The sequence below is a fragment of the Eleginops maclovinus genome, chromosome 9 (genome assembly GCF_036324505.1).
Source record: "Eleginops maclovinus isolate JMC-PN-2008 ecotype Puerto Natales chromosome 9, JC_Emac_rtc_rv5, whole genome shotgun sequence".
NCBI lineage: Eukaryota > Metazoa > Chordata > Actinopteri > Perciformes > Eleginopidae > Eleginops > Eleginops maclovinus.
Genome location: NC_086357.1, coordinates 12,863,647 through 12,887,633, shown reverse-complemented (window position 1 = coordinate 12,887,633; position 23,987 = coordinate 12,863,647). Strand labels below are relative to the sequence as shown.

At 41.3% G+C, this 23,987-nt stretch overlaps 1 protein-coding gene across 1 annotated transcript in view; it reads left to right on the top strand.

Annotated features, from left to right (window-relative positions):
* Window positions 1-23,987, top strand: part of dock7 (dedicator of cytokinesis 7) — a 42,516-nt gene that overhangs the window by 16,252 nt on the left and 2,277 nt on the right. Inside the window, 33 exon segments of the mRNA XM_063890957.1 lie at window positions 2,358-2,475; window positions 2,584-2,654; window positions 3,930-4,068; window positions 4,310-4,411; window positions 4,769-4,855; window positions 5,541-5,772; window positions 5,890-6,054; window positions 6,645-6,814; window positions 7,818-7,910; window positions 9,362-9,451; window positions 10,974-11,069; window positions 11,193-11,333; window positions 11,612-11,725; window positions 12,120-12,287; window positions 12,603-12,742; window positions 13,112-13,281; window positions 14,118-14,173; window positions 14,175-14,297; window positions 14,452-14,634; window positions 15,158-15,317; window positions 15,584-15,680; window positions 17,434-17,530; window positions 17,643-17,777; window positions 17,896-18,048; window positions 18,379-18,537; window positions 18,665-18,765; window positions 18,882-19,074; window positions 19,165-19,308; window positions 19,575-19,706; window positions 20,536-20,550; window positions 23,060-23,194; window positions 23,316-23,405; window positions 23,522-23,758. Of these exon segments, the coding sequence (XP_063747027.1) occupies window positions 2,358-2,475; window positions 2,584-2,654; window positions 3,930-4,068; window positions 4,310-4,411; window positions 4,769-4,855; window positions 5,541-5,772; window positions 5,890-6,054; window positions 6,645-6,814; window positions 7,818-7,910; window positions 9,362-9,451; window positions 10,974-11,069; window positions 11,193-11,333; window positions 11,612-11,725; window positions 12,120-12,287; window positions 12,603-12,742; window positions 13,112-13,281; window positions 14,118-14,173; window positions 14,175-14,297; window positions 14,452-14,634; window positions 15,158-15,317; window positions 15,584-15,680; window positions 17,434-17,530; window positions 17,643-17,777; window positions 17,896-18,048; window positions 18,379-18,537; window positions 18,665-18,765; window positions 18,882-19,074; window positions 19,165-19,308; window positions 19,575-19,706; window positions 20,536-20,550; window positions 23,060-23,194; window positions 23,316-23,405; window positions 23,522-23,758 (4,306 nt within the window).

The window sequence follows — 23,987 nt, the reverse complement described above, 5'->3', positions numbered from 1 at the left end:
CAAGGCGGTTAAGCGTTTCAACCTGGCGTGCCCTTCTGGGGACATTGAATGTGGGGCAGGCATGTTCTGCTCAAGTTGTAATTTGCAATGGAATTTTCACCTGATAATTCAGCATTGAACCTCTTTAGCTGTTTGTTTAAATAACGGGACATCTTTGATCCACAGCTATTTTTGTTTTACCTTGGCGCATTTGAATTTGATTCAAAGTCCTTATTGTCCATCCTGCTGTGTCTCTAGCTTTACTTTCCTACCTTGCGTACTCTCAGTTATCCGTGAGATATTGTTTTGTACTGTTTTCTAATAATTCTTATTCTGTACATTGATCAGCTCTTATGTTGACCTCTGGGTGAAAGGACTGCTCAGATGTTCTTTGAGTCAGTTCTTTGTTATATGGTTTTATACTGTAGATACCTTTGTCCACCCGCCCATTACTCAATATTGTACCTAATTGGCTGGGTATGTATGTTTGTATTAAGTTGCGCTTAACCCATTTGTACCGGATGCTGCTCAGCGCAACATTCCATCTACCGCCGGCTGCTGCGTAGCGCAGCTTTGAAGCTCCTGCCGGCTGCAGCGTAGCACAACATTTTTGATTTGTCGTCATTTTCATGAGTCATTGGTTCAAATACACATGAGGTGGGTCTTGTTGGGTTTTTTAAACTACGTGACCACCCAAATGTCGTGTGGTTGGCCGACAATCACGTCAATCAATCAGACATTCACGTGCGTTTGTTTTTAACTTTTTTAAAGGCAAAAATGGCTACGATTGACAAATACTTTGACAGCGACGGCAGCGATTTGGAATTAGGAGAGAATGAGGAGTTCAGAGGGAGGTGGAAGTAGAAGTTTTTGTACCTGATGATCCTTTGTTAGAGGACTTTCCACATCCCTCCTCACTCCTTTTCCACCTCTCTCTCATACCAAGGTGCCTTGGTCTGTGTGTTGGCATGTTTTAAAATGTTATTTGTTATATGAAATGTTATTTGTGATTTGTTATTTTATCATATAAAATATTTTCCCTACCAATCAGATTTTGAGATTTTTTATAAAAATGTGTTGGTATGTTATTGCTAAGGGCGCATGTTTTAATACAACCTGTGAGTCTTACCTTTTAAATGCAATTTTATTTCATGTTTCTATGTGCTACAGAGGCTTAGATATTAAGGTTTTCATAGACGTTGCCAATTCTTAGTATTTTTTCAGAACACCCTCAGGAGATATACATTTATATCTATTATAGATAGGGTTTTAGAGCCGTTTTTTGCAGGCGTTTTAGGAATAAATGGGTTAAACAGATCTCTTACATCTTCACATCCAAACAATTGTTCCAGGTGAAAATGCACTTTAGTAAATTTGGGTTTATGTTTACAGTATTTGTAAAGTAAATCATGCTAAGTTCAACCATAAAGTCTTCATAGAGTTATGAACCACTTGTATATTTATCTGCTTTGTGTGGAGTACATTTTTTATGTGTGTAGACGCAGTTCTAAATAGAATTTAGGTTCTCTTCTCAGCACCTTCATCAAACTTTGTGGTGTCCAATTACATGGCAGACTTGCTTTTATTTACTATTCATTCTCTGCATACTCAGAATTGCTAGAGAGGGGTCATTTCTCTGGCCTACTGGTGAAAAACTTAGTTTTAAACAATGACTCTGTACCCTAATTTGGCCCCTGTACCAGTAGCTGTCATCGTACATTCTTGGCAGAATTTAATTTCACAGTGTTTATGTACTTATGAACCAAACATGAATCTGATGAGCTGAACTGACCAATCAGTGATCCTTCCTCACTACATTTGTGGGGATTTATCAGATTTCCCTCTGCGAGGCCATCTTGGGGTCTATTACCGTTCAGATTCAACAAACCACTTTAGAGCTGCCAGTGTTATTGCGAGGACAGGCTTAATGGAGGGAAGGAGAATAAGGGAATGATTGAAATCAGACCAAATAGATTCCCACGCTTCCTTCTCAGTTGTGGTTCCAGCTGTGGTCTCTGTGGGGCCGGCCCCCCAGACCCGACTACGTCACTGCGGTTTGTCAGCTGATCCCGAGATTCCCGGGCCTCCTCCCACTTCCCAGCAGTGTAGTAACCAGTGTTTTTGAGAGTAAAGTACATCACTTTTGCTGACAACAAAAATCAGGATTGTAAAATATGCCAACTTCTTTGAGTAGTTATTAAATGTTCATTTTAATAAATGAATAATCTAATTTATTCTCAAGAACGATTTCATGTTTTTTGTTACAATTATATAACAAGAGAAAGTGTCCGACCAAGATAGTGAGATATTTATTTGCCGTTACTTGAATAACATCATTAATGAAGTACCTTGTTTTCTCTGTTTGTGTCTGTCTTTAGGAATCTGCTGTATGTGAACCCTCAGAGTCTTAACTTTGCCAACCGCCAAGGCTCTGCCCGCAACATCACAGTCAAAGTGCAATTTATGAACGGAGAGGATCCAAACAATGCAATGCCGGTACGCTATGATGAGATGTCCTTACATAGAATGAAACACATATGTCTTAGTCTAGTAGAAGTCATCCTACTGGTCTTCTTACTGGCATGTATATTTTCTATACTCTAGGTCATATTTGGGAAGTCCAGCTGTGCAGATTTTGCTAAAGAAGCCTATACTACTGTGGTGTACCATAACAGGTAAGTCCTTTGTCTATCAACACTTTCTGAAGAGTGCTGTAGGTAACCTGTGGTGCTGATGAAATATAGTTAAAACAACACTAATCAAATATCCCATCATAGCTTCGTAGCAATAACTTATTTTCATTCACTCCAGATGTTAGCATCATTACACTAGATTTATGTGATAACATATCTTGGCAATGGGGAGGTATGAAAATCTGACATGCTTGGTCTTTTACCCACATGGTCTCCATGATTGTCATGAAATTGCAGGAGGAAAAATGAATGAATGAATCAAATATCCTCCTTTAATTTAACATCTACTTTTAAGTGTCCATCACCCAACCATAAATGGTATTCATTAAAGAGGAGCTGGAGTCAAACGTCTAGGTATTGTCAAGTGGGTGTCCTTGGCACACGTTTCTTCTATCTCTAAGAGCTCATTTTTTTTATCACCACTATCTGGTGTTTTTATGACTTTCTGGATTTTTGTCATCTAGGGGTCACACCTTCAAGGCTAAAATCAATCAACCTGTGAACAATGTACCGGTGTGACCAGGTCAAACATGCATCAGGACTTAGTTCAACCCTTAAAAGTGTTCAGAGGTAATGTTCAATTACAGTTGGCATTTCCCTCTGAAGCAGCACAATGTTTCCTTTGTCGGAAATCTTAAAGGAACACATGGAGAAAGGGAATGACAAGAAAAAAAAACAAGTCTCTTGTATAAGAAGTGATTTGTAATTTGGAAAGCTTCCACCCTAGTGCTTGTATCTGCTTTTGGCCTTGGAGTCATTTACTAACCCATTAGCTTTACCCCTGCTCCTAGTGCTATTCCTCTTTGAGTGCTTTTCTTTTTCTGTCCATCCAAATCACAGCTCTCCTGTGACCTTTTTCTAAGCAGTTTTAGTCATTACAAGCCCTACGACAATCCTCTTGGGTTTGTTGATAGATCTGCTGTACATGTGGGTTGTTTATTTCCTGTGTGTGCGTTATGACTTCAACTGTGAACCCCTGTCATGTCTTGGGACACAGATTCCAAAGCTATTCATAGACTCAGCAGGAAATACAATATATGGACATCTCAATTAATTCACACATTTGTAAATGTGTTGGCTAGCAGGTATGATGCTAACAACAACAACAACAATAACAACAGTGCAAACAACGGCCACAGTGCTGACAGATCTATCAGAAAGGTTTAAGTGGAATGCCTTCGAGGTGGCAGCATAAACGATGGTTTGACCTTTCTACGTTGTTCCTAAACAAAACAAATGTATTTATTTTGTAAACAGATCCCCTGACTTTCATGATGAGATCAAGATCAAGCTGCCTGCCTCCCTGTCAGACCACCACCACATTCTCTTCACCTTTTACCACGTCAGCTGCCAGCAGAAGCAGAACACACCACTGGAGACCCCTGTGGGATACACGGTGGGTAACAGTCCGATTTTAGCCGTTACAGTTGAGGAAAACGGCTATTTGCACTTTTCACTTCAGCAATGTTTATTCAAACTGAATCCTGTTTATTAACAAGCCCACACTCTGTACTTGTCCTTTAGAGAAATATGCAATTTAGAATCTGTTCAATTTTTTTTTTTTTTTTACTTGTATGTGTGTTTTTTGTCCTCTTGTGTTCTCTTTTGATTCTATTTTGGTCTCCCTCTCTCTGTAGTGGATCCCCATGCTGCAGAATGGGCGTCTGCGGACCGGCCATTTCTGTCTGCCCGTGTCTCTAGAGAAACCACCACAGTCCTACTCGGTTCTCTCTCCAGATGTAAGACATTGTTTACAGTATGAGGTCATTTATAGAAGTCTGAAAACACAGTATGAATGTTTGCAGTGTCTGCTTAACACATCCTCAGTTATGTTTAATGTGTGTTAAAGAGTTGATGTGCTGCAGACAACACAGGTTAATTTGGCGTGATGTCTGAGTACCCTTTGTAATATAAAAATATTTTAGGGTATAAAAAAGCCTTTGAGATGCCTCAGAAAAGCCTTTAAACCTTTTTGATTTACCGTAAGCAAAATCGTAACCTTCTACCCACAGTGACTTATTGTCCATTTTCGCTGTCAGTAAAATGTTCATTTTGCCGATGCAGCACAGATTTACTTTGGTATTTTTGTTCCTCAGGTTCCTCTCCCAGGAATGAAGTGGGTGGACAACCATAGAGGAGTTTTTAATGTGGAAGTGGTGTCTGTTTCAACCATCCACACACAGGTATATATACAGTAGTTTTACTGACAGTGTTTTTCAGGATTTAGGAATGAACCTTCTTCTCCTATCACCTTTCCTGATATCATTTGCTGAAGAAGAGCTGTGTATAATAGAATATGAGTTGCAGTAGAATACTTTCCATAAGCCTTACACACCTCAGTTATTTTTTAGTAAAGAAAGTGAATACACAGTGTTCTCTCATTTTGACAGTAATTCCTCCACAGCAACAGTTCATTAGTGGGTGAAACTCGCCTCTGCAGTAATTTACCGAGGTCTACTCCATCTCTGTGTCGACTGGGGTGTGGAGGGCTTGACTATGGTCCCTAGGAGCCTAACTGGGACTAATGTGCTCATAAATCACTGCTCCTGGCGCAGATTAGACTTGCTGGATTCTCCTGTGTTCTTGTAGTAACGTTCGTTTTGTGGTTTCAACTTGGTGAGCCAACTTGCAGACGAGTAGATCCAAGCTTACTTTTGTTTGTCGACTTCCTTCCACCCTTTTTTTCCTTTACCTTGAGCACTGTAATATATTATTCCTCAAAGCTTTTTGTTTTTGCCTTATTTTCTTTGAATACATCTTCTCTTCTGTTCTTTTACCATCTGCTGCTGTTTATATGCCCTTTCCTGCATTTGTTTTGCCAACCATTTTCTGTCTTTCTTCTCCTACCCTACCACTCTCCCCCTCCAGGATCAGTACCTGGATAAGTTCTTTGCCTTGGTACATGCCCTGGACGAGCACATGTTCCCAGTCAGGATAGGAGACATGCGTATCATGGAGAACAACCTTGAGGCCGAGCTCAAGTCCAGCATTGCTGCACTCAACTCTTCCCAGCTGGAGCCAGTGGTTCGATTCCTTCACCTCCTACTCGACAAGTTGGTGCTGCTTGTAGTGCGGCCCCCAGTCATTGCTGGGCAGATAGGTAAGATATTGTATTATACTGAACTAAACATTACTTGTTGCATAATATAAGCTGTATAATTGGATGTCTTATTTCTTCTGGGTCATAATTTGTCCCTTTGTTTCTGTGTGTGTTCAGTGAATCTGGGCCAGACATCCTTCGAGGTCATGGCTTCCATAGTGAACCGGCTTCATAAGTACTTAGACACCAGCCAGGACATGCATGGTCGCAACGGCCTGCTGTCCTCTTACATCCACTACGTCTTCCGGTTGCCTAGCACTGACCCCAACTCACCCTCTCCAGGTATTCAACTGTCAATGCAGTAAACCACTTCACACTTTTCTTTATCTGTATCGGTTCATTCAATCGTCTTCCCTGGGTGTCTTATTATTTTACTTTCTGTCATATTTTTCTTCTTCTATTTCTTTTTACCTTTGATTTTTTTTACTTTTGTTCTTCTGCATGCTCCACACAGACCCCAACTCATCTGTGACAGGTAGATATAGCCCAAAACTGTACATCTTAACTTGTGTGCAATTATTCTTCCCTCTCAAATGTACATGACATTTAGTTCCTCTGGTATTATTCCATGTTGGTAGAGCATTTCATGTGTAGTGCTTGATTTCATACAAACACTCCTGGATTAGCTACCAACCATCCACTGCCGAGACACATTTGTTGATCCATAGAATAATAATTAAGGAAAATATATGTTTTTGAGCTTCGTTCTTGTGTCTTCACAACATGAAAGGCCTAATGATTCGGGGCAAGGTTTGTTGTGCATTGGGAGAAGTGTGTACATGCAACTATCAGATCCGTGGACCCGCAATGGCTTAGTAGAGGAAGAAGTTATTCCAAGTTGTTCATTTTTCTCCCTCTGTGTGTTGTCCCAGGGCCAGGAGGGTTGGGAGGTTCGGTGCACTATGCCACCATGGCTCGCTCAGCTGTTCGACCAGCCAGCCTCAACCTTAACCGCTCCCGTAGCCTTAGCAACAGTAACCCCGACATCTCCGGTACGCCCACCTCTCCTGACGATGAGGTCCGCTCCATCATTGGCAGCAAGGTAAGGTCTATAACTTCAACTTATCTAAGTGCTTTAGAGGTCAGTTGCTTTTCCGTTTGATGCGTAAAATAGAGGCTCAATATGTTACACATGTTTCAGATATGGACAGAACTGTCTTGGCACGCAGGCATATTGCAATACTTGGCTTGTCTACACTGCACATGGATATCAGTTAAATATTTATATATTCTCATTGGTGTGTGTTGAGTTGAAGACATGCTCATGTAGGATGAGCTCATTTTTAACCCGCAGAAAAGCAGAAACCCGCCATGTGCTCAGTGACCCAGGGGGCCGTTTTATCACATGTAAACTGTAAAGCCTACGCGTAAACAAAAGATGGGACATCTTATCTTTCTAACCGCTGTAACAGCAACCCAACGCACACACATGTATACATACACATGCACACACAGGGCTCAGTGTTGTCTTTGTGCAGGTTGTGAAAGGCATTAAAGTCGTTTAGTTTACAGACACATAAGAAAGCAGATGCTGTCAAGAAGATACAATAGGCCATTGATTCAGTAGTCATAAAATATAGCATAGCCTTGTCAGTCTCTAATGGTTTTGTTTCTTTAGATTTAGTTTTATTTATGTGTTGTCATTTATTTTGTCTTGTTTGTAATTTGTGATTTCCCTCTTCAAACACCGTTTTATTTAACCCAACGTACCCAAACAGTGTTTGAATGCAGCCCCTTGTTTGGTGAATGTTCCCTTTTTTGCTAATACTTAACTAAACCTTTCTTTTCTTGTCTCTGAGGGAGGGGGAGTTTTGTCTTACACAGAGAAAGAAAGGGAGAGAGAGAACCTTTGCTTTGCTCTTCTGTGGTGATGATTTTTAATTTACTGACAGCTAACCTGTTAAAGGCCCTTGGCTTTTTCCAGCAGTCCTGACCTTTGAACCTCTTTAACCTGTCACTGTTCCTTCCCTCCTCCTTCCCCCGTGCTGCTCGCTCATTCCCTTGCTTCCTGCCTGCCTTGTGTCCTTTAACCTTGGCACGTCTAGGGCTTAGACCGCTCCAACTCCTGGGTGCACACCATGGGCTCTAAGAGTGACCCCTGGGGATCCAGCCCTGGGTCCGCTCCAGAAACCATGCAGGTGGTTTTATGAATGCCCCGTCCTCCACTTTGCCTCGCTATAAAATCAGCTCACCTTGAAGGGATACTGGGATATTCAGAGTTTTGGTTTATTTATGAACACAACCAGAGTTGCTAAAAAAAAGAAAGGTGAGAAATGTGGCAATACATATGCTTAATGAATATTTTACTGTTAAAATGTGTCTAGGTTTTGTGATCACATCTTTAATTTATAGACTCTAGTGGAGCTACTTTCTGAGTTAACTATAAGACATAGACCAACACTTCTGAATATTACAGTATTCTGGTAAACTTTAACTCACAATCCTCTCGTTAACCCATGTATGGGTTCACAGCCGCCTCCATGACCCATTGTCTCTCACGCTGTAACTCATCCATTATTACTGATCATGTAACACCTCCCTTTTTCTCAGTACTTTCATGAAAAGATAACATAAATCAAAGGATAATAGTGCCATTTTACCATTTCTTGGCAGCAATTTCTTGAGCAATGTCTGCCTCGCTCTCTTTCTACATTATACTATGATCTTTTTATGCACGGAAATTTCACGCAACAATGGTTGGAGTAGAGAAAAAGAGTAGTGTTAGAAATCATCTTCATCCACAGAGTATTTATTCTGCGATCAATTAGTTTCATCTCTCATTTTCTTTTCTTCTTTCCATTTCCTCCACCATTATTCACTCTCCACACCAGCTAGTAACCATGCACGACCTCCTCCTTATCCTACATAGCGTTCACTCTGTCATCAGAGCATGGTATATCTGTAAATGTGTCTGTAAGAGTGTGGGTGTGTGTCTGTCTACGTGGCAAGCTCAGCGTCTCATTCCGTCATGTGATGAAATGTCCTCTGCCATTGTAGGTTTTCATGATATAAGCATTTGTTTGTCCCGGACTAAAACGCTGGATATTACGAATATCAAGAAAACAAAGGGAAAATGATTCTGCAAATGATATTCATAACATCACAGCTAGATTACAGCATATAATGTTTAGTGCCAACATTAGTAGAGCCTTGCATAATCAGTATTTAACCTGGGTTAGTCTACCTACAGTTTATAAAACCTTTGCTACTGTACAAAGTTTTTTTTTACTAATGCCAATGTATTAAGGGTGGCCAAATAGTACATATTTAACTGAAGACAGAAAAACAACGCTACCATGTCTTATGTTGATATCACGCCCATTTGGCATCCCTCCGTTAAGGCACTCAAACTACAGATATATGACTGTTTTAGATCACAGTTTTAAATGTGTTGGCCCTGTCCTGTGTCCAATTGTTCTGTGTCTTGGTGTGTGTGCAAGAGATCACAAAACTGTAGTGTGCATGTGTGTGGGGGCCTGTGACCCAGCAGACACATTTTCCCTGTGTGCTGACGAAAAAGGTGCAACCCCACGCTCCCGTTGCTCCTCCACTAACCTTGTTGTCACCGTTCCATTCATCCCACCCATAGGCCATGGAGCGCTGTGGCAATCGCATGTCTTCGCACACTGAGAGCGCCAGTTTCTTGCAAACTTTAACAGGACGGTTGCCCACAAAAAAGGTAGAGCCACTGCACTGGGGGAGGAGCCAAGCCCGCCCACCTCTTTATTCGCCTCCTCACCTGTCTTGTCTGTGGATGTGTGCTTCTGGATTTGGTTGATGTTGTATTTGGTGGTTGTGGAGTTTGTCGAATGCGGAATGTCTATGATCTGCCTCTCGTTCTGAATGTTCCAATGAGTTTTTTTTAAGGGACATGAATGTTTGTGTTCTGGCTGACTTAGTCTGGGTAATTTAGTCTGGGAAATCTCCTTTTATAGTCCTTTCATAGGGCGGAACAATATGAGGAAAAGTAAGTCACAACATTATTAAGGTTTTAATAAACACTATTACAGTGCACTAATTTCTGCCTTTCTGCCGCTTTCAGTTTACCGCCAAAATACAAGAATTCTTAGTTAAATAAAAAAGGATTGCTAGTTACATTTTAAATGAATAAGATATAATAAGTTGAAAAATAAATCTCACCAGTTGAACCTGAATTAAAAAAATAACATTATATTGTGAAGCACTTTGCAGTACTCACTCATATTTGTTTTTTAAGTACCGCTTCCATCTCGCAAGAGTCAAATAAATATATGATGCAATTTCCCTGTAAAATTAACTAATGATAAAGTTGTAGTTTCCAAAAAAAAACAACAACATCTATTTACTTATCGCCCTTTCGGGTTTGCTTGGTTGATAAAACTGAGCCACTTAAAGTAGAAATGATGCTGCACCCAAAGTATTTTAAAGACATGTTCATCCGATTCAAACTGGGGTTATCCTCATGTCTGGACCCTTCCTAATCTTTATAATACGTCAACATGTTTACGGAGACTTGCCAGACTCACCAGACAAGTCAGTGTGTGAGCCAGACTGTTAGGTGTTTTTTCTTCTGCAACACACACACACTCAAATAAAGCCAACCTACTGATGCATAATTCTTTAAAGAAATTAAACATGCATAAAAACCTGCTTGTGCACATAGGGAAATGTTTGTAATACCTCATTATATATATATATATATCATTACCACGAAGGAGGTTTATGAAAGACTATCATTTGCATGCTGCAAAGAGTGCATTTTTCCTCATTTTATAGAAATAAAAGTTGTTAAACGTAACTGTAAATGATATTAATGGATTTTTTTACTTTTAATTACTTTGTTTAGAGTTTTAAGAGTTGCTAACCCCTTAATGTGGTAACTTATGTATATTTTTGTTTTAACTTCACTGTAATTAAGTTAATTTTCAGTGTTGGGAGTGCAGCAGCTTTCCTGGACTCATATTCTCTCATATAGATAATGTTAGCATTGCTAATCACTGTTGACTAAACCTGGCAACTTTTATTCCACATTATATCCCCTTTTAAGTTGGTACATTCTGGAGTTCAGTTAACAGTATATTTACTGTAAAATCTATTCACAGCATGGAGGTTTATTTTAATTTAATATAAACGCTGATACTTCTCCTGGTGCCTCACATTCTCTCTGTCTGGCTCCCCCTCTTTCCCTCCATCTCCACTTTCTACTTTCCTGTCCTACTCAGCTCTTCCATGAGGAGTTGGCACTGCAGTGGGTAGTGAGCAGTGGGAGCGTCAGGGAGGGGGCTCTGCAACAGGCCTGGTTTTTCTTTGAACTCATGGTAAGAAAAAAACCCTGTCATTAAACCTATAAACAGCTGTGACTTATATGCATATGTATTCTATCAACAGTCATCACAGTGCAGTGTTTTCCCCATGGCTAAATGTCTGGATTTGTACCACAGGTGAAGAGCATTATCCACCACCTGTACTTCACGGAGCGCTTGGAGTCGCCCAGGAAGAACCGTTTCCCAGAACGCTTCATGGATGACATCACAGCTCTGGTCAGCACCATCGCTGGGGACATCGTGTCTCGCTTCCAAAAGGTTAGTGTCAGCCTGGTGAGAGGTACGTGGTATTATAAGGACCTCCTAGTGAGCATACAATCTGTTGAATATGATGGCTGCACATAGAAGGGATGTGTTGTCATACAATAATCTAGCAAATTAGATCATTTAACACTCAATGTGTTTTTGCATTTCGCAACGTGACTGCAAGGGATGTTCCATATCATCCTTTTGTCTGTTTAGGTGACTCTATACAATGTAATAAAACAGACATCTTGCTGTCAGCTTTTTAAGTCATGTGTATCTCATCCAATCAGGACCTAGAGATGGTGGAGAGACTTAACACCAGTCTGGCCTTCTTCCTCAACGATTTGCTCTCAGTCATGGACCGAGGCTTCGTCTTCACCTTAATCAGAGCGTACTGGAAACAGGTAAAGGCTACATTTAGATTCTCAAAGATATTACACATTTCTTGTTTAGTGTTTTTTCTGCAAATAATAACAATTTATAAGGGTTAGTTTGAGTGAAAGCAGAGCAACTCAGCAACAACTTCACAGAAGTATTAATTTAACAAATTTGGATGACTCCCTTAAAAAGCATTGGTATTTACAGTATAGAAGCTACAGCCACATATGGTCCCAATTTTCTACATTCTGGCTAGGCATACAACTTAAGATGTATTAACACAGCATCTTCAGCTTTCGTAATGTCAATAAGAATATTTCAAAAATGTTCAGTTCCTTTAAAAGCAGCCCCAATTCTTTATCTGTGTGTAAGTATTTTCTCTAAAACTATAAATGATTCTGTACATTTTCCTTCCTACAGGTTTCCACAAAGCTCTACGCTCTGCAGAACCCAACCCTGGAGTCTTTGAGGCTTGATTTTTTGAGAATAGTCTGCAGCCACGAACACTACGTCACCCTCAACCTGCCCTGCAGCCTGCTCACCCCGCCAGCCTCGCCTTCCCCCTCTGTGTCTTCAGCAACTTCACAGGTCAGACTAAAAGTGGGGACGTCTGGGGAGAATGCTGCAGACAGATGCTTGCACCCTATGATATACTGTAGTCCTACACTGAAAAACACATTTCAAAGTGAGACTGATCATTGGTGCATCTAAACTGACTTTATTTTTTAACATTTTTTGCAAATTTAGCAATGTAACAATGATAAGCTGCAAAAGTAGATCGTAAGTCCATTCTATAATAAAATGGATATAATTCTGTTGTGTTTTTGATACATTTGTATTCATAAAATATGAATGGTCTAACTTGTTTGGATGTTCTGTGTTGTTCTCTCTTCATTCCCATAGAGCTCTGGGTTCTCCACACATGTCCAGGACCAAAAGATAGCCAACATGTTTGAGCTGTCCGTCCCCTTCAGAGAGCAACACTTTCTGGCTGGACTGGTTCTGTCTGAACTGTCCGTCATACTCGATCCGGAAAATGAAGGGTTAGTATGCTTCAGATTTACAACATCGTTTTTATAAAGAAAAGGTCTAGGTGACCTGTGTGTGTGTGTGTGTGTGTTAGTGTGTTAGTGTGTGTGTGTGTGTGTGTGTGTGTGTGTGTGTGTGTGTGTTAGTGTGTCTGTGTGTGTACCCAATAAACTACCAAGTATTGTAGAGAATCAGAAGTGATGTAATCAGGTTATATCCTCTGTGTCTGTTGGTGGGAGATACGTCTGCTTGCTGACATGCACTCTTGTGAGTGAGTTAAGGTTGTGCATGTTTGTCTTGATGTGAGTTTCTCCGATGTGCTTTCACACTTGAAATGAAATACTCCGTTTTTTTTTGTTCTCTCCTTCTTGTTTGCTCTGTAGCATGTTCGGCCTGCATAAGAAGGTGGTGAGTGTCGTCCATAACCTCCTGTCCAGCCATGACTCTGACCCGCGCTACGCCGATCCTGAGGTCAAGGCCCGAGTCGCCATGCTGTACCTGCCTCTCATTGGCATCGTCATGGAAACACTACCACAGCTCCATGACTTTACAGGTAAAACATGATATTAGTTTCATTACAATGCATAAAAAGGAAAGTCTGTCTTTTAAAAGTGAATTTTAAACTATGCGAGAGGGGATTGTTAATAGATATTATTAAATACTTCTCACAGTACTATACCACGTCATTTCATGTGCTACTTAATACAAGTGAAGAACAATTATTCAGAAAACCACTTAAAAAAATCAGAGATGAATATTTACTAACGCCGCTGACTGTCCCTGCAAAAATGTGGCCACAATTTAAAACATTTATCACACTGGGTGCAGGACAGGAGACATGCATGGTACCTCCTCAGCATAACATTGAGCCAGCAAAGACCCCGGTTACAACATAACGTGGCCAAAAGCCAAGTAACCTGAGGTATTCAAACACACGCAATGTTACAATTGACCTACAGTAGCTTTATACTTTGGAACTCTGGAGGTTATCGTTTGAACTGCAAAGAATGTTGCACAAAAAAACATAATGTACCGGCTGATCTCTTGCCTCAGTTCATCCCTATTTGACCTCCCCCATCCCCACCCCTTCCTTAGTGAATGGGACTCACCTAGACCAGGATCTGGTATTAAAAATGACCTGGGATAAATGTTGGAATATTGGCATTAGGTCTGGAGTTTGGCTCATGTTATGAAGCTGGGTCTGGACAAAATTTGGCCTATCTTGTGACAACTTTTCACCGTCATTATTTCAAAAAATGCCATTTAATCACAGTCTCAACATACTTATTATTTTTCCATCTAGATACAGCTATGCCCTCTTTTTTTTCTTTCTTAAATATTCCTGTAAATGATTGTTTAATTTGTATTCTCTTCTTTTTGGGTCACTAGAGTCCCATAACCAGTGGGGTCGGCCAGGCTGTCCCCAGGGGGCAGCGATGGGCAGCAGGTGGGGAAGAGGCAGAGGGAGAGGCTAACAGCCTGATCAACCAGACGGTCGCCATGGCGATAGCAGGCACCGCCACTCCCACCCCAATGTCCCGACCAAGCAGCTTCCTGCTCAACTCGCAGGTAATTTAAAGTTTGTAACATGAAGCTTTAATTTATGGAACAGTCCTACTTCTGTACATCGTTACAACATCTGGATTCAGTGTTTGTATATCATACCTCTGTTATATTCTGTCTGTCCTTCCTCCCGTTCATTTCCCATGGTACGTTTCTGCAGGCGAGTCGTCCGCATGGTAGCTTCTCGGCCGAGTCGAGCCGCAGTCTGCTCATCTGTCTGCTGTGGGTGTTGAAGAATGCCGACGAGCTGGTGTTACAGAAGTGGTTCACAGACCTATCGGTGTCCCAGCTCAACCGCCTGCTGGATCTCCTCTACCTGTGCGTCTCCTGCTTTGAGTACAAGGTAACATCAACACACACTGATTAACCCCTGCATGTCCAGGAGCACTCAGAGGTTTGGGTACCGAGCATCTCTTCAGCGTACCTTCTCCTACGATTTATGTCCCACAAGAACGATTATTTTCACAAAATGTTGGGCAGATCATGAGGTTTATAAATGAAACCGTATACTCATATCAGCCACCATATGTGATCACAACAACTAGGAAATTATTGCAAAAAGACAATACAGATCAAACTGAAAACTGGACTGTTGTAATCACTCTACTAATGAAACAGCAACAACTATTTTAACTACATTTAGTTTTACACTTTCTAAGTCTTATTCTGCACGATCCTCTTCCATATAAAACGTTCTTTCTTCCTGTGTGTTCTACTTCCTGCTATGCCATGGTTGCAGTCTGCTTGTCTATGCTCGCACATTTGCTTCTAATCTGCCTTGCTTGCTGAGTGCCGTGCTGCCAATAACTTCCCCCTTGCTTTGGTTTCTCTGTCCGTCCACTCATCCTCTGCCTCATGGATACAAGGCCCATGTTGTGTTCACCATGCAGGGGAAGAAGGCGTTTGAGCGGATGAACAGCCTGACCTTCAAGAAGTCTAAAGACATGAAGGCCAAGCTGGAGGAGGCCATCCTGGGCAGCATTGGGGCCAGACAGGAGATGGTGCGACGCAGCCGCGGACAGCTAGGTGGGGGTAACAGCAAATGCTCACACACATCTATGTATTTTTGGAAGCAAACACAGATGAAACATACTGCCGAGTCAAACTTAATGATGCTAACACACAAAGTCCTAAACTACAGTATATGCTGCTTTCTAACGTCCACACACTGATACTGTTGTACACTCAGATCAAACAACACATTTCAACCAAAGTCAATCACGTTTCACTGTGTAAACATACCTTCTTTCACCACCCATAAAAAAGTAAATAATGTTTTCTCTTCCATTTAGAACGAAGTCCATCTGGCAGTGCTTTTGGCAGTCAGGAAAACCTTCGATGGAGGAAGGACATGACCCACTGGAGGCAAAACAGCGAAAAGATGGACAAGTACGCTCTTTCAACTCTAGATCCACCTCTTAAATGCTAACTATAAGTCACATAATAAACCTCAGAGTCAGTTCTTGGAAGGAACACAGTGTTTTAAGTTTTTGTGCTGCACAAAACTATGATTGTGTATAAACATGTCCATACCCACTTAAAATCTTCACCTTCACTCAATCTAAAGCATAACAGATGATCATCTTGTGAGGAAAAAAAGATTGAAATCAAGCCTTTAATCTTGTTGGATATCACTGCTAAAGTCCATCCAGCCAAAACATACCAACTATCCCAACCTCTGTCAAAGTTAATTTATTGTTTCTTGGTTTTTTCAAATGTTTTCACTTGGATTTACGTAGCAACAGAAGAGATTTCTCCTTTAGTTTGATGTTTAATTCAACATGTTTGCCAAACAACTGTAGATATGTGTTGCATGCACTCCTTAAAAGAGATTGTGTGTTTTATGTCACAAAAGAGACATTGCTTTGTGCAAAGCTTCGGCTCCAATCTTTGTTTTCTGTTCATTTCCATTTGTTCTCTCACGTTGCTGTGTGTGTATGTAGGAGTCACAGATCAGTCAGGTATTGTATGGTCCACATTTGCTGTGTGCTCCTTTGAACTCCCCCTGCTTCAGTAACTCGTGGTGTATTCACATGCCTGTGGGACGTTGCAGTGGACACAAAATTGTGTTTATTACATTTGGATTAGATTCCCCCCGAATCTAACCCTCCTTGTCCCTTTTTGGTCCTCTTTGGCTTTAAACTGATGACTCCCGATATACCCATATTATGATTCATTTCCACTTCATTTTGATTTCTTCACACATTCACATGAATACACCAACAGAGACCATCTGAGTATGGTTCTGACCCTTGAACCCCCCTATCATACCCTCTGTCCCGGTGTCTGTCTCGGGGTTGGTAGTTGTTGCAGTGAGTCTGTTTTGCTTTTTAACCGGTGTGCTTTGCTTTGGGTTCTGAATCGTGTGTCTTCGTGGTTGGTGATGCAGCCATGGATACTTTTATGCGTTAATACTTAAAGCCAGTCCTGATATATTTCCATATATTCAAACATTTAGGACAGTTAAATACACACTATTTGGCCTTAGTGTTCAAGCTGTAGACCAGGACTTAATTCCTTAGCTTTCTTTATAATATTGTGTATGTCTCTCTTAGTCAATTACCTGACTGATTTAATACATTTGGCCTTAGTTGACTAAGAATATATAAGATGTTAAGTTCATGCTGAATTACAAATTTTCAAGGAAACGAATGAACAAATCTATTGTTAAATCAAATGTGTGGTTTTTTTTGCATGATTTCTTGATGAGAAACTTTGTTCTAAAGATCTGCGGATTAACTCAACTAATCATTATTGATCAAATGTCTGAGAGTTAGTCGTCGAAGAATTAATTTAGCCAAGGATACTCCTACTTCAAACCTCTGAAGTCGTAAGTTTGCACTAGCTGTAGATTTGCTGTTGTTTCTGTGCATCATTTGCATAGTTTGAGCGCCTTTTAAGTGTAAGATTGATTTTAATAAAGATAGACAAGCAGCTTTTTAGTTTGAAGATACAATATTTAATTTAAGTCAATGAAAACAAGCATATAGGCTGATATTCTACTCAGCATTTACAGTATTATCTGTCCATTCCACACAAAGACTCTGGACTAGGGCTTGAATCTCATGTTAGGCTGTACAGCGTCATTAACAGGAAGTTGTTGATCATTTTGTGACGGGGTTTTCTGTTTTCTTGATTGTAGGACCCGAGCAGAGCTGGAGCATGAAGCACTTATCGATGGTAACCTCGCAACAGAGGCCAACTTAATTATTCTTGATACTTTGGAGATTGTTGTGCAGGTATGCAAGGGAAAAGCACTTTCCTTATCTATTCAATCATGTGGTCTGATATATGTATCCATAAACCCAGCCATGCTCTTATAACAACATATCTGTGTCCCTCTCCCTTTAGACGGTATCAGTGACGGAGTCTAAGGAGAGCATCCTGGGTGGGGTGCTGAAGGTGTTGCTCCACAGCATGGCCTGCAACCAGAGCGCCCTCTACCTCCAGCATTGTTTTGCCACACAGAGGGCGCTGGTGTCTAAGGTTAGACGACTGGACTTTAATTAAAATCATACATTTCAGGTCTTCCTTGCAATTCCTTCCAGGACTTCATACTTCATTTGTATTGTGTCAATATGGGTGTGTTTCTCTATCTGTATAGTTTCCTGAGCTGCTGTTCGAGGAGGAGACAGAGCAGTGTGCTGACTTGTGTTTGCGGTTGTTGAGGAGCTGCAGCAGCAGCATTGGTACCATCAGGGCCCACGCCAGCGCCTCCCTTTACCTCCTCATGAGGCAAAACTTTGAGATTGGCAACGTAAGTACAACTGAAAAACTAAAGGTTAACAACATGTGGTGTTATGAGTTGATTGCAACATAAATCTGGGATAATGGGTTTTAAATGTTAAAAATAAAATGTGGAGTGTAGCTTCCATAGAGCTGTCCAATTATTGGGAGATGCATACTTTCCTTTTTTATAATACAGGAAAGCTTTTCACAGACCGTTTTGAAAATGAGTTCTAAACTAGAAGGGAAATTTGCTCAGCAGAGCGCTTCCTTTGCAGTCCACTTCTGTCACACAAGAGCCAGAAGCCATAAGAAATATGACTTGTTCAAACCTTTCCTCTCTTTGTGATTGCATTTTCAGAACTTTGCCAGAGTGAAGATGCAAGTGACCATGTCCCTTTCTTCGCTGGTGGGAACGTCTCAGAATTTTAATGAGGAGTTTCTACGTCGCTCTCTAAAGACCATCCTCACCTACGCAGAGGAGGACCTGGAGCTCAGAGAGACCACGTTCCCAGACCAGGTACTGATTCATCCATAAAAATATGTTTGCTTTTGTCCATCACAGTGTACAAAAACTGAGGACTGACTTTCTGTTTCTGTGAGGTCATATCGTGGCAGCAATAACTCTATTATCTTTTGGAATCCAGGTCCAGGACCTTGTGTTCAACCTGCACATGATCCTGTCTGACACAGTGAAGATGAAGGAGCACCAGGAGGACCCTGAGATGCTGATAGATCTCATGTACAGGTAAGGAATACATGCACACTCCTACCTTTAAATCACTTACTAATGGTTTGCTGCACTGTGAGCATCATCATCTTGCTGTTTGTGTTCTTTAATGCTTATCTTCGCTGTGTCTCCAGGATCGCAAAGGGCTACCAGACGTCGCCGGACCTGCGGCTGACGTGGCTTCAGAACATGGCGGGCAAACACTCAGAGAGGAACAACCACGCTGAGGCTGCCCAGTGTCTGGTGCACAGTGCCGCTCTGGTGGCAGAATACCTGAGCATGCTGGAGGACCGCAAGTATCTGCCTGTAGGCTGTGTCACCTTCCAGGTAGGGAGAGACTGGATACATGGAAAGTGTGTACAAACAAAGGTCTGCTGATGTGTGAGCTTGTGCTTGTTCATTTGTGTTTGCACACAGAACATCTCCTCCAACGTGCTGGAGGAGTCTGCAGTCTCTGATGATGTGGTGTCACCGGATGAGGAGGGCATCTGCTCGGGAAAGTATTTCACAGAGATCGGCCTCGTGGGACTCCTGGAGCAGGCTGCTTCCTCTTTTTCCATGGTGAGATGGGTAGATGGGTAAAAAGTTGAATGGAGGTTGACAACCATTGTGGCTTCCTCTTTCTCTCACCAAAAAAATACATTTTACTCTCCTAATCCTCCCATCAAAAGATCTTTAATCTAAAATAAATGTACAAAGGCTGTCAGATGTTTGTAACTTTAATTAAGGCCCTCATTTTTCTTAAATACCTAATTCAAGCTGAGTCATTGGTATCTTTTGATTGACTGATTGTGCCGTGCTAACATTTGTCCTGATCTCCTCTCCAGGCGGGGATGTATGAGGCGGTAAATGAAGTGTACAAGGTGCTGATCCCTATCCACGAAGCCAACAGGGACGCCAAGAAGTTAGCTACCATTCATGGTAAACTACAGGAAGCCTTTGGCAAAATTGTGCATCAGGTAAACACACACACACACACACACACACACACACACACACACACACACACACACACACACACACACACACACACACACACACACACACACACACACACACACACACACACACACACACACACACAGTATAGATCTCTTCTTCCATTATAGGCAGGTGGAATTGCTAAACTGACACTGAATTTATCCAAGAACCAAATAAGTTTATTTCTATTGGCTAACTCTTGCTGTTAAATAAGGTTGTAGATTATATTAATTTCCTTTGTTTTATAAGTGAATTCACTATTAAAAACTGAAAAAGCATGTTCCAAGATGATTCCTCAATATGAACACAATCACACAGAGGTTTAGCACTGGCACTTTTCTTTCATGTATAACTTCTGTCCCATTTATAGGACAGTGTGTATTAAGTTCCATCTGGCACAAATGTATTAAAGAGAAATGTCACAAAATCAACGTCACGTATAAAATGCTTCAGAATACTTTGCTATCTTCAGTGCCTTCTCACAAATAAGGCAGCACCAACACCAGACAAAACTGGAAGTATCCTGTTAGCGTTGCTGCCTAGCACAACACAGCTTTGCATGGTTTTATTATTTGGCATTTTACTTCCAGTTTACCTATTTATAAAAATTTGATCAGGAAAAAAAAAAGGCTTTTTGTGGGGTTTGTCAGTTGCTTTGTTCTCCAGCCCGACAGCTAGTCACCTGGATGAGTGTCAAAGACTCCTTTCTCCTTGCTGTAACGTCACTGTGTGTGCGAAAGCCGCACTGTGTGTGTGGGGTGTTTGTGTGTTGTCGTTCACTTGTCCTGTATTCTCTTTGTCACACAGAGTACTGGCTGGGAGGTAGGTGCTAAACGGTTCCTGCTTGGCCCTGCTCGTGTTGTTTATCTTTTCGTATTTTTACTTCACTCTCATCTATTTATTTGCTAGCTGTGGGTGCTCTGTTGCTCTCTTTGCTTTGTGACAGCCAATCCATTAACATCTGCAGACAATGTCCCCTGTCTGACCCCCGCTGGGGGAAACTTGCTGTACAAGCAGCACTCATTTCCCTCTCTCCTCCTTCCTCCTCTCCATGAGCGAGAGGAGTTTTGTTTCTATAACGAGCCAGTGTTGGCCGGCTGTGCATGGAGCCACAGTGTGTGACAGTGAATGCATCACCTGCACAATCCACACTTTCCCTGTCTCCATCTCCTGTCTGTGTGTCACAACACACTCATTGACTGACACCGTCTGCTGTCACACTTCATCTCATCTCATCTTCCAACCACAGGGCTCGATTTCAGTGTGAAGGGTATCTAGCCATTGGTCACTCTCTCCACACACCGATAAATGAGCCTTTGAAAACACAGAGTTTTGCAGACTGTGAAGCTGGAACCAAATTCCTGAGGCGGTCAGGGTCCAACTGTCAGTAATCTCAGGATGACCTGATTATCCCTTTTGAGTTTCATTAGTTCTTATTATTGCCCTTTATTTAATAGTTCAAACTAAATCGACCCCTGATTTTTTTCCTTCTCCATCCATTCTGTTCTTTTGTTAACAGTATTAACCTCTGAGTTCGTACGGTATGTTGCATGAAATGGATAGCACTCGACGCACTGAGAGTGCATGCTGTGTTTCTGAAGGTTGTGGATCTTTATTTCCTCACTTCATTTCTTCATAACTGACTGTCTCTGCATGGTCTGGATCCTCCACAACCACTTTCTTCTTTCTCAAACTCCATTCAGACATTTGGTTGTTATGTGTTAGTTTGTGTTGTTTTTTGAGATTCTCTGGGGGAAACCCAATCCTTATTAAAATTTGCTCTGTTTTCTCCTTTTTGATTTCCCTGGTTGCCGATCCTTCCTTCACACTTTACTTAATTTTGTGTTGTGGTAAGTCCTTTGGTTTTTAAGGGCCGCTTTAAGTATTTGCAGTGAGCTGCCTCGAGCTTGCAGGTACCAAGAGCGATTATTAAAGGATATTTTACTGGAAGCAAACCTGCGCACACACTTGCAAACACTCATCAAACCCTCCTGATTTCTGACTTTAAGTATTTACTGTAGAGTGAAAATGCTTTCTGGATGCCAGTAAGTTCTGTGCATAGCAAAGTTCAGAGTTCCTGGATTTACTGGCATTTTTTTCTGCCGCTGAATGAAAATGCATCCTATAATATCACAGAGTTAAATCATCACTTTAGAATAGTCTGGTTCTGCAGAGCCTGGTTTACAGTCTGCTCATGATTCTTGATTCCATTAAGCTTAAACTTGGCCAATTTCCCAGTAAAACCCATACGATGCAAAAACATAGAAGTCAGAGTTAAAGTTGTTTTCAATTTTAACGACTAATATTGTTATTTAGGAGTATTATTAGACTTGTTCCTGGCATATTCTGCTGGCTGGTAATGAATATTTTAATGAAGGTTCTTCCTGTTGCCCTGAGGTGGAAACACTCTGTGTTCTGAATTGTAATTGTAGCGCTGGAGAAAACACACTTATAAAAACGTGAACTTCTACAGAGAATGCCAATACGTAATAGCTGCCTATTACTGTAGGCCTGTGGTAACCTTGAATGTGTGGAGGATCATCTGGAGGTTGTTGACCTCCTCTTGGCTGCTTTCTATCTGACCCTGGCATCCCCAGACAAACCACTCAAACAGACTGCAACAGATCGGACAAATTAAGCAGCGTTGTCACTCGCATTCAGTCCCACGTGTAATTATGAAATCTGTTTTAGCTTTTTTTTAAAGAGTGGATGAAGGATGAAACCTCGCTTTTCATTTTATTCATTTTCTGAATGAACTAGGTAGGACTTCTTGTCCCTTACATTACAGTGGAGCATAACCCTGCCATGGTTGGAGGGACTCATTAGAATATGAAGCCAAAAAAGAGCCATCATTTGGTTGCAAAATGCTTACAGGTCAACCGTTAATTACATTATAGCAACATTGATTAATATACAGCTCCGGAAAAAATTAAGAGACCACTCCAAAAATGTTCTTAAATCTCAATCTCTACATGTATGGCAGCCATTCCAGTGTGTGTCGAACTCCAACACAGAGAAATGTTGTCAGTAGTTTATAGAATACAATAAAAAATAATAATAATAATAATTTAACTCAAAGACATAACTATAAATAGTAAAACAAGAGAAACTGATAATGCTGAAGTGGTCTCTTCATTTTTCCCGGAGCTGTATAAAGCTTTCCGCTGTGAGTTTAGGTTTTGCACTTTATGTCCGTCCGTTGTGTTTTGAACAATGACGTTATTAAATATCTAACGCTGTTTCAAGTCTGGAATAAAACAAACACATTCTTAATTTTAATTCATTCCCATTTTTGCTCTTTACTGACATTCCTCTCCCCCACTCTCTTCAGCTCGGGAAGAGAATGTTCGGTACGTACTTCAGAGTCGGAATCTACGGGTCAAAGTTTGGCGACTTGGATGAGCAGGAGTTTGTGTACAAAGAGCCGGCCATCACTAAGCTGGCGGAAATCTCTCACAGGCTGGAGGTAAATACCCTCTTGTAGGCTTTAGATTTATCTTTAATACCAGGATTCCCGAAAAAAAACATGTCTCTGCAATGGAGGTTCTGAGTGAAAACTAAGGAGGCTCTTTGATGTTTTTTCTCAGGGTTTCTATGGAGAGAGGTTTGGAGAGGAACAAGTAGAGGTCATCAAGGACTCCAACCCAGTGGACAAGTGCAAGTTGGATCCAAATAAGGTCGGTGTGCAGGGTTTACTTTCCCACATTGTTATTCTCACTTTTAGTCTGAGAATCTTTACCAAAGTGAACTCAGTCTTCAAACGTAACCAACCAATCACTTTTCTTTCCGGTAGGCCTTCATCCAGATCACATACGTGGAGCCGTACTTCGACACGTACGAGATGAAGGACCGCATCACTTACTTTGACAAGAACTACAACTTGAGACGCTTCGTCTACTGCACCCCCTTCACTCTTGATGGGCGGGCGCACGGGGACCTTCACGAACAGTACAAACGCAAGACCATCCTCACCACCTCCCACGCTTTCCCCTACATCAAGACACGCATCAACATCATCCACAAAGAGGAGGTGGGGGAACGGATACACCGGTGCACAGAAAATACCTGACCTGCATTAACCCAGAATTGTTTCGCTACATTTTTGAATGCTAATGGTTTAGTTCTCTGACATTTATCCAAACCATTAATAAAGGTTTATATTTACAAGATACGGTATCTTATCCCCTACAGTGGAATGATGGTATTCTGGAGATAAGTGGTGTTAAAAGGGAGTTAGTTTATCCAATTTTTTTGTGCGC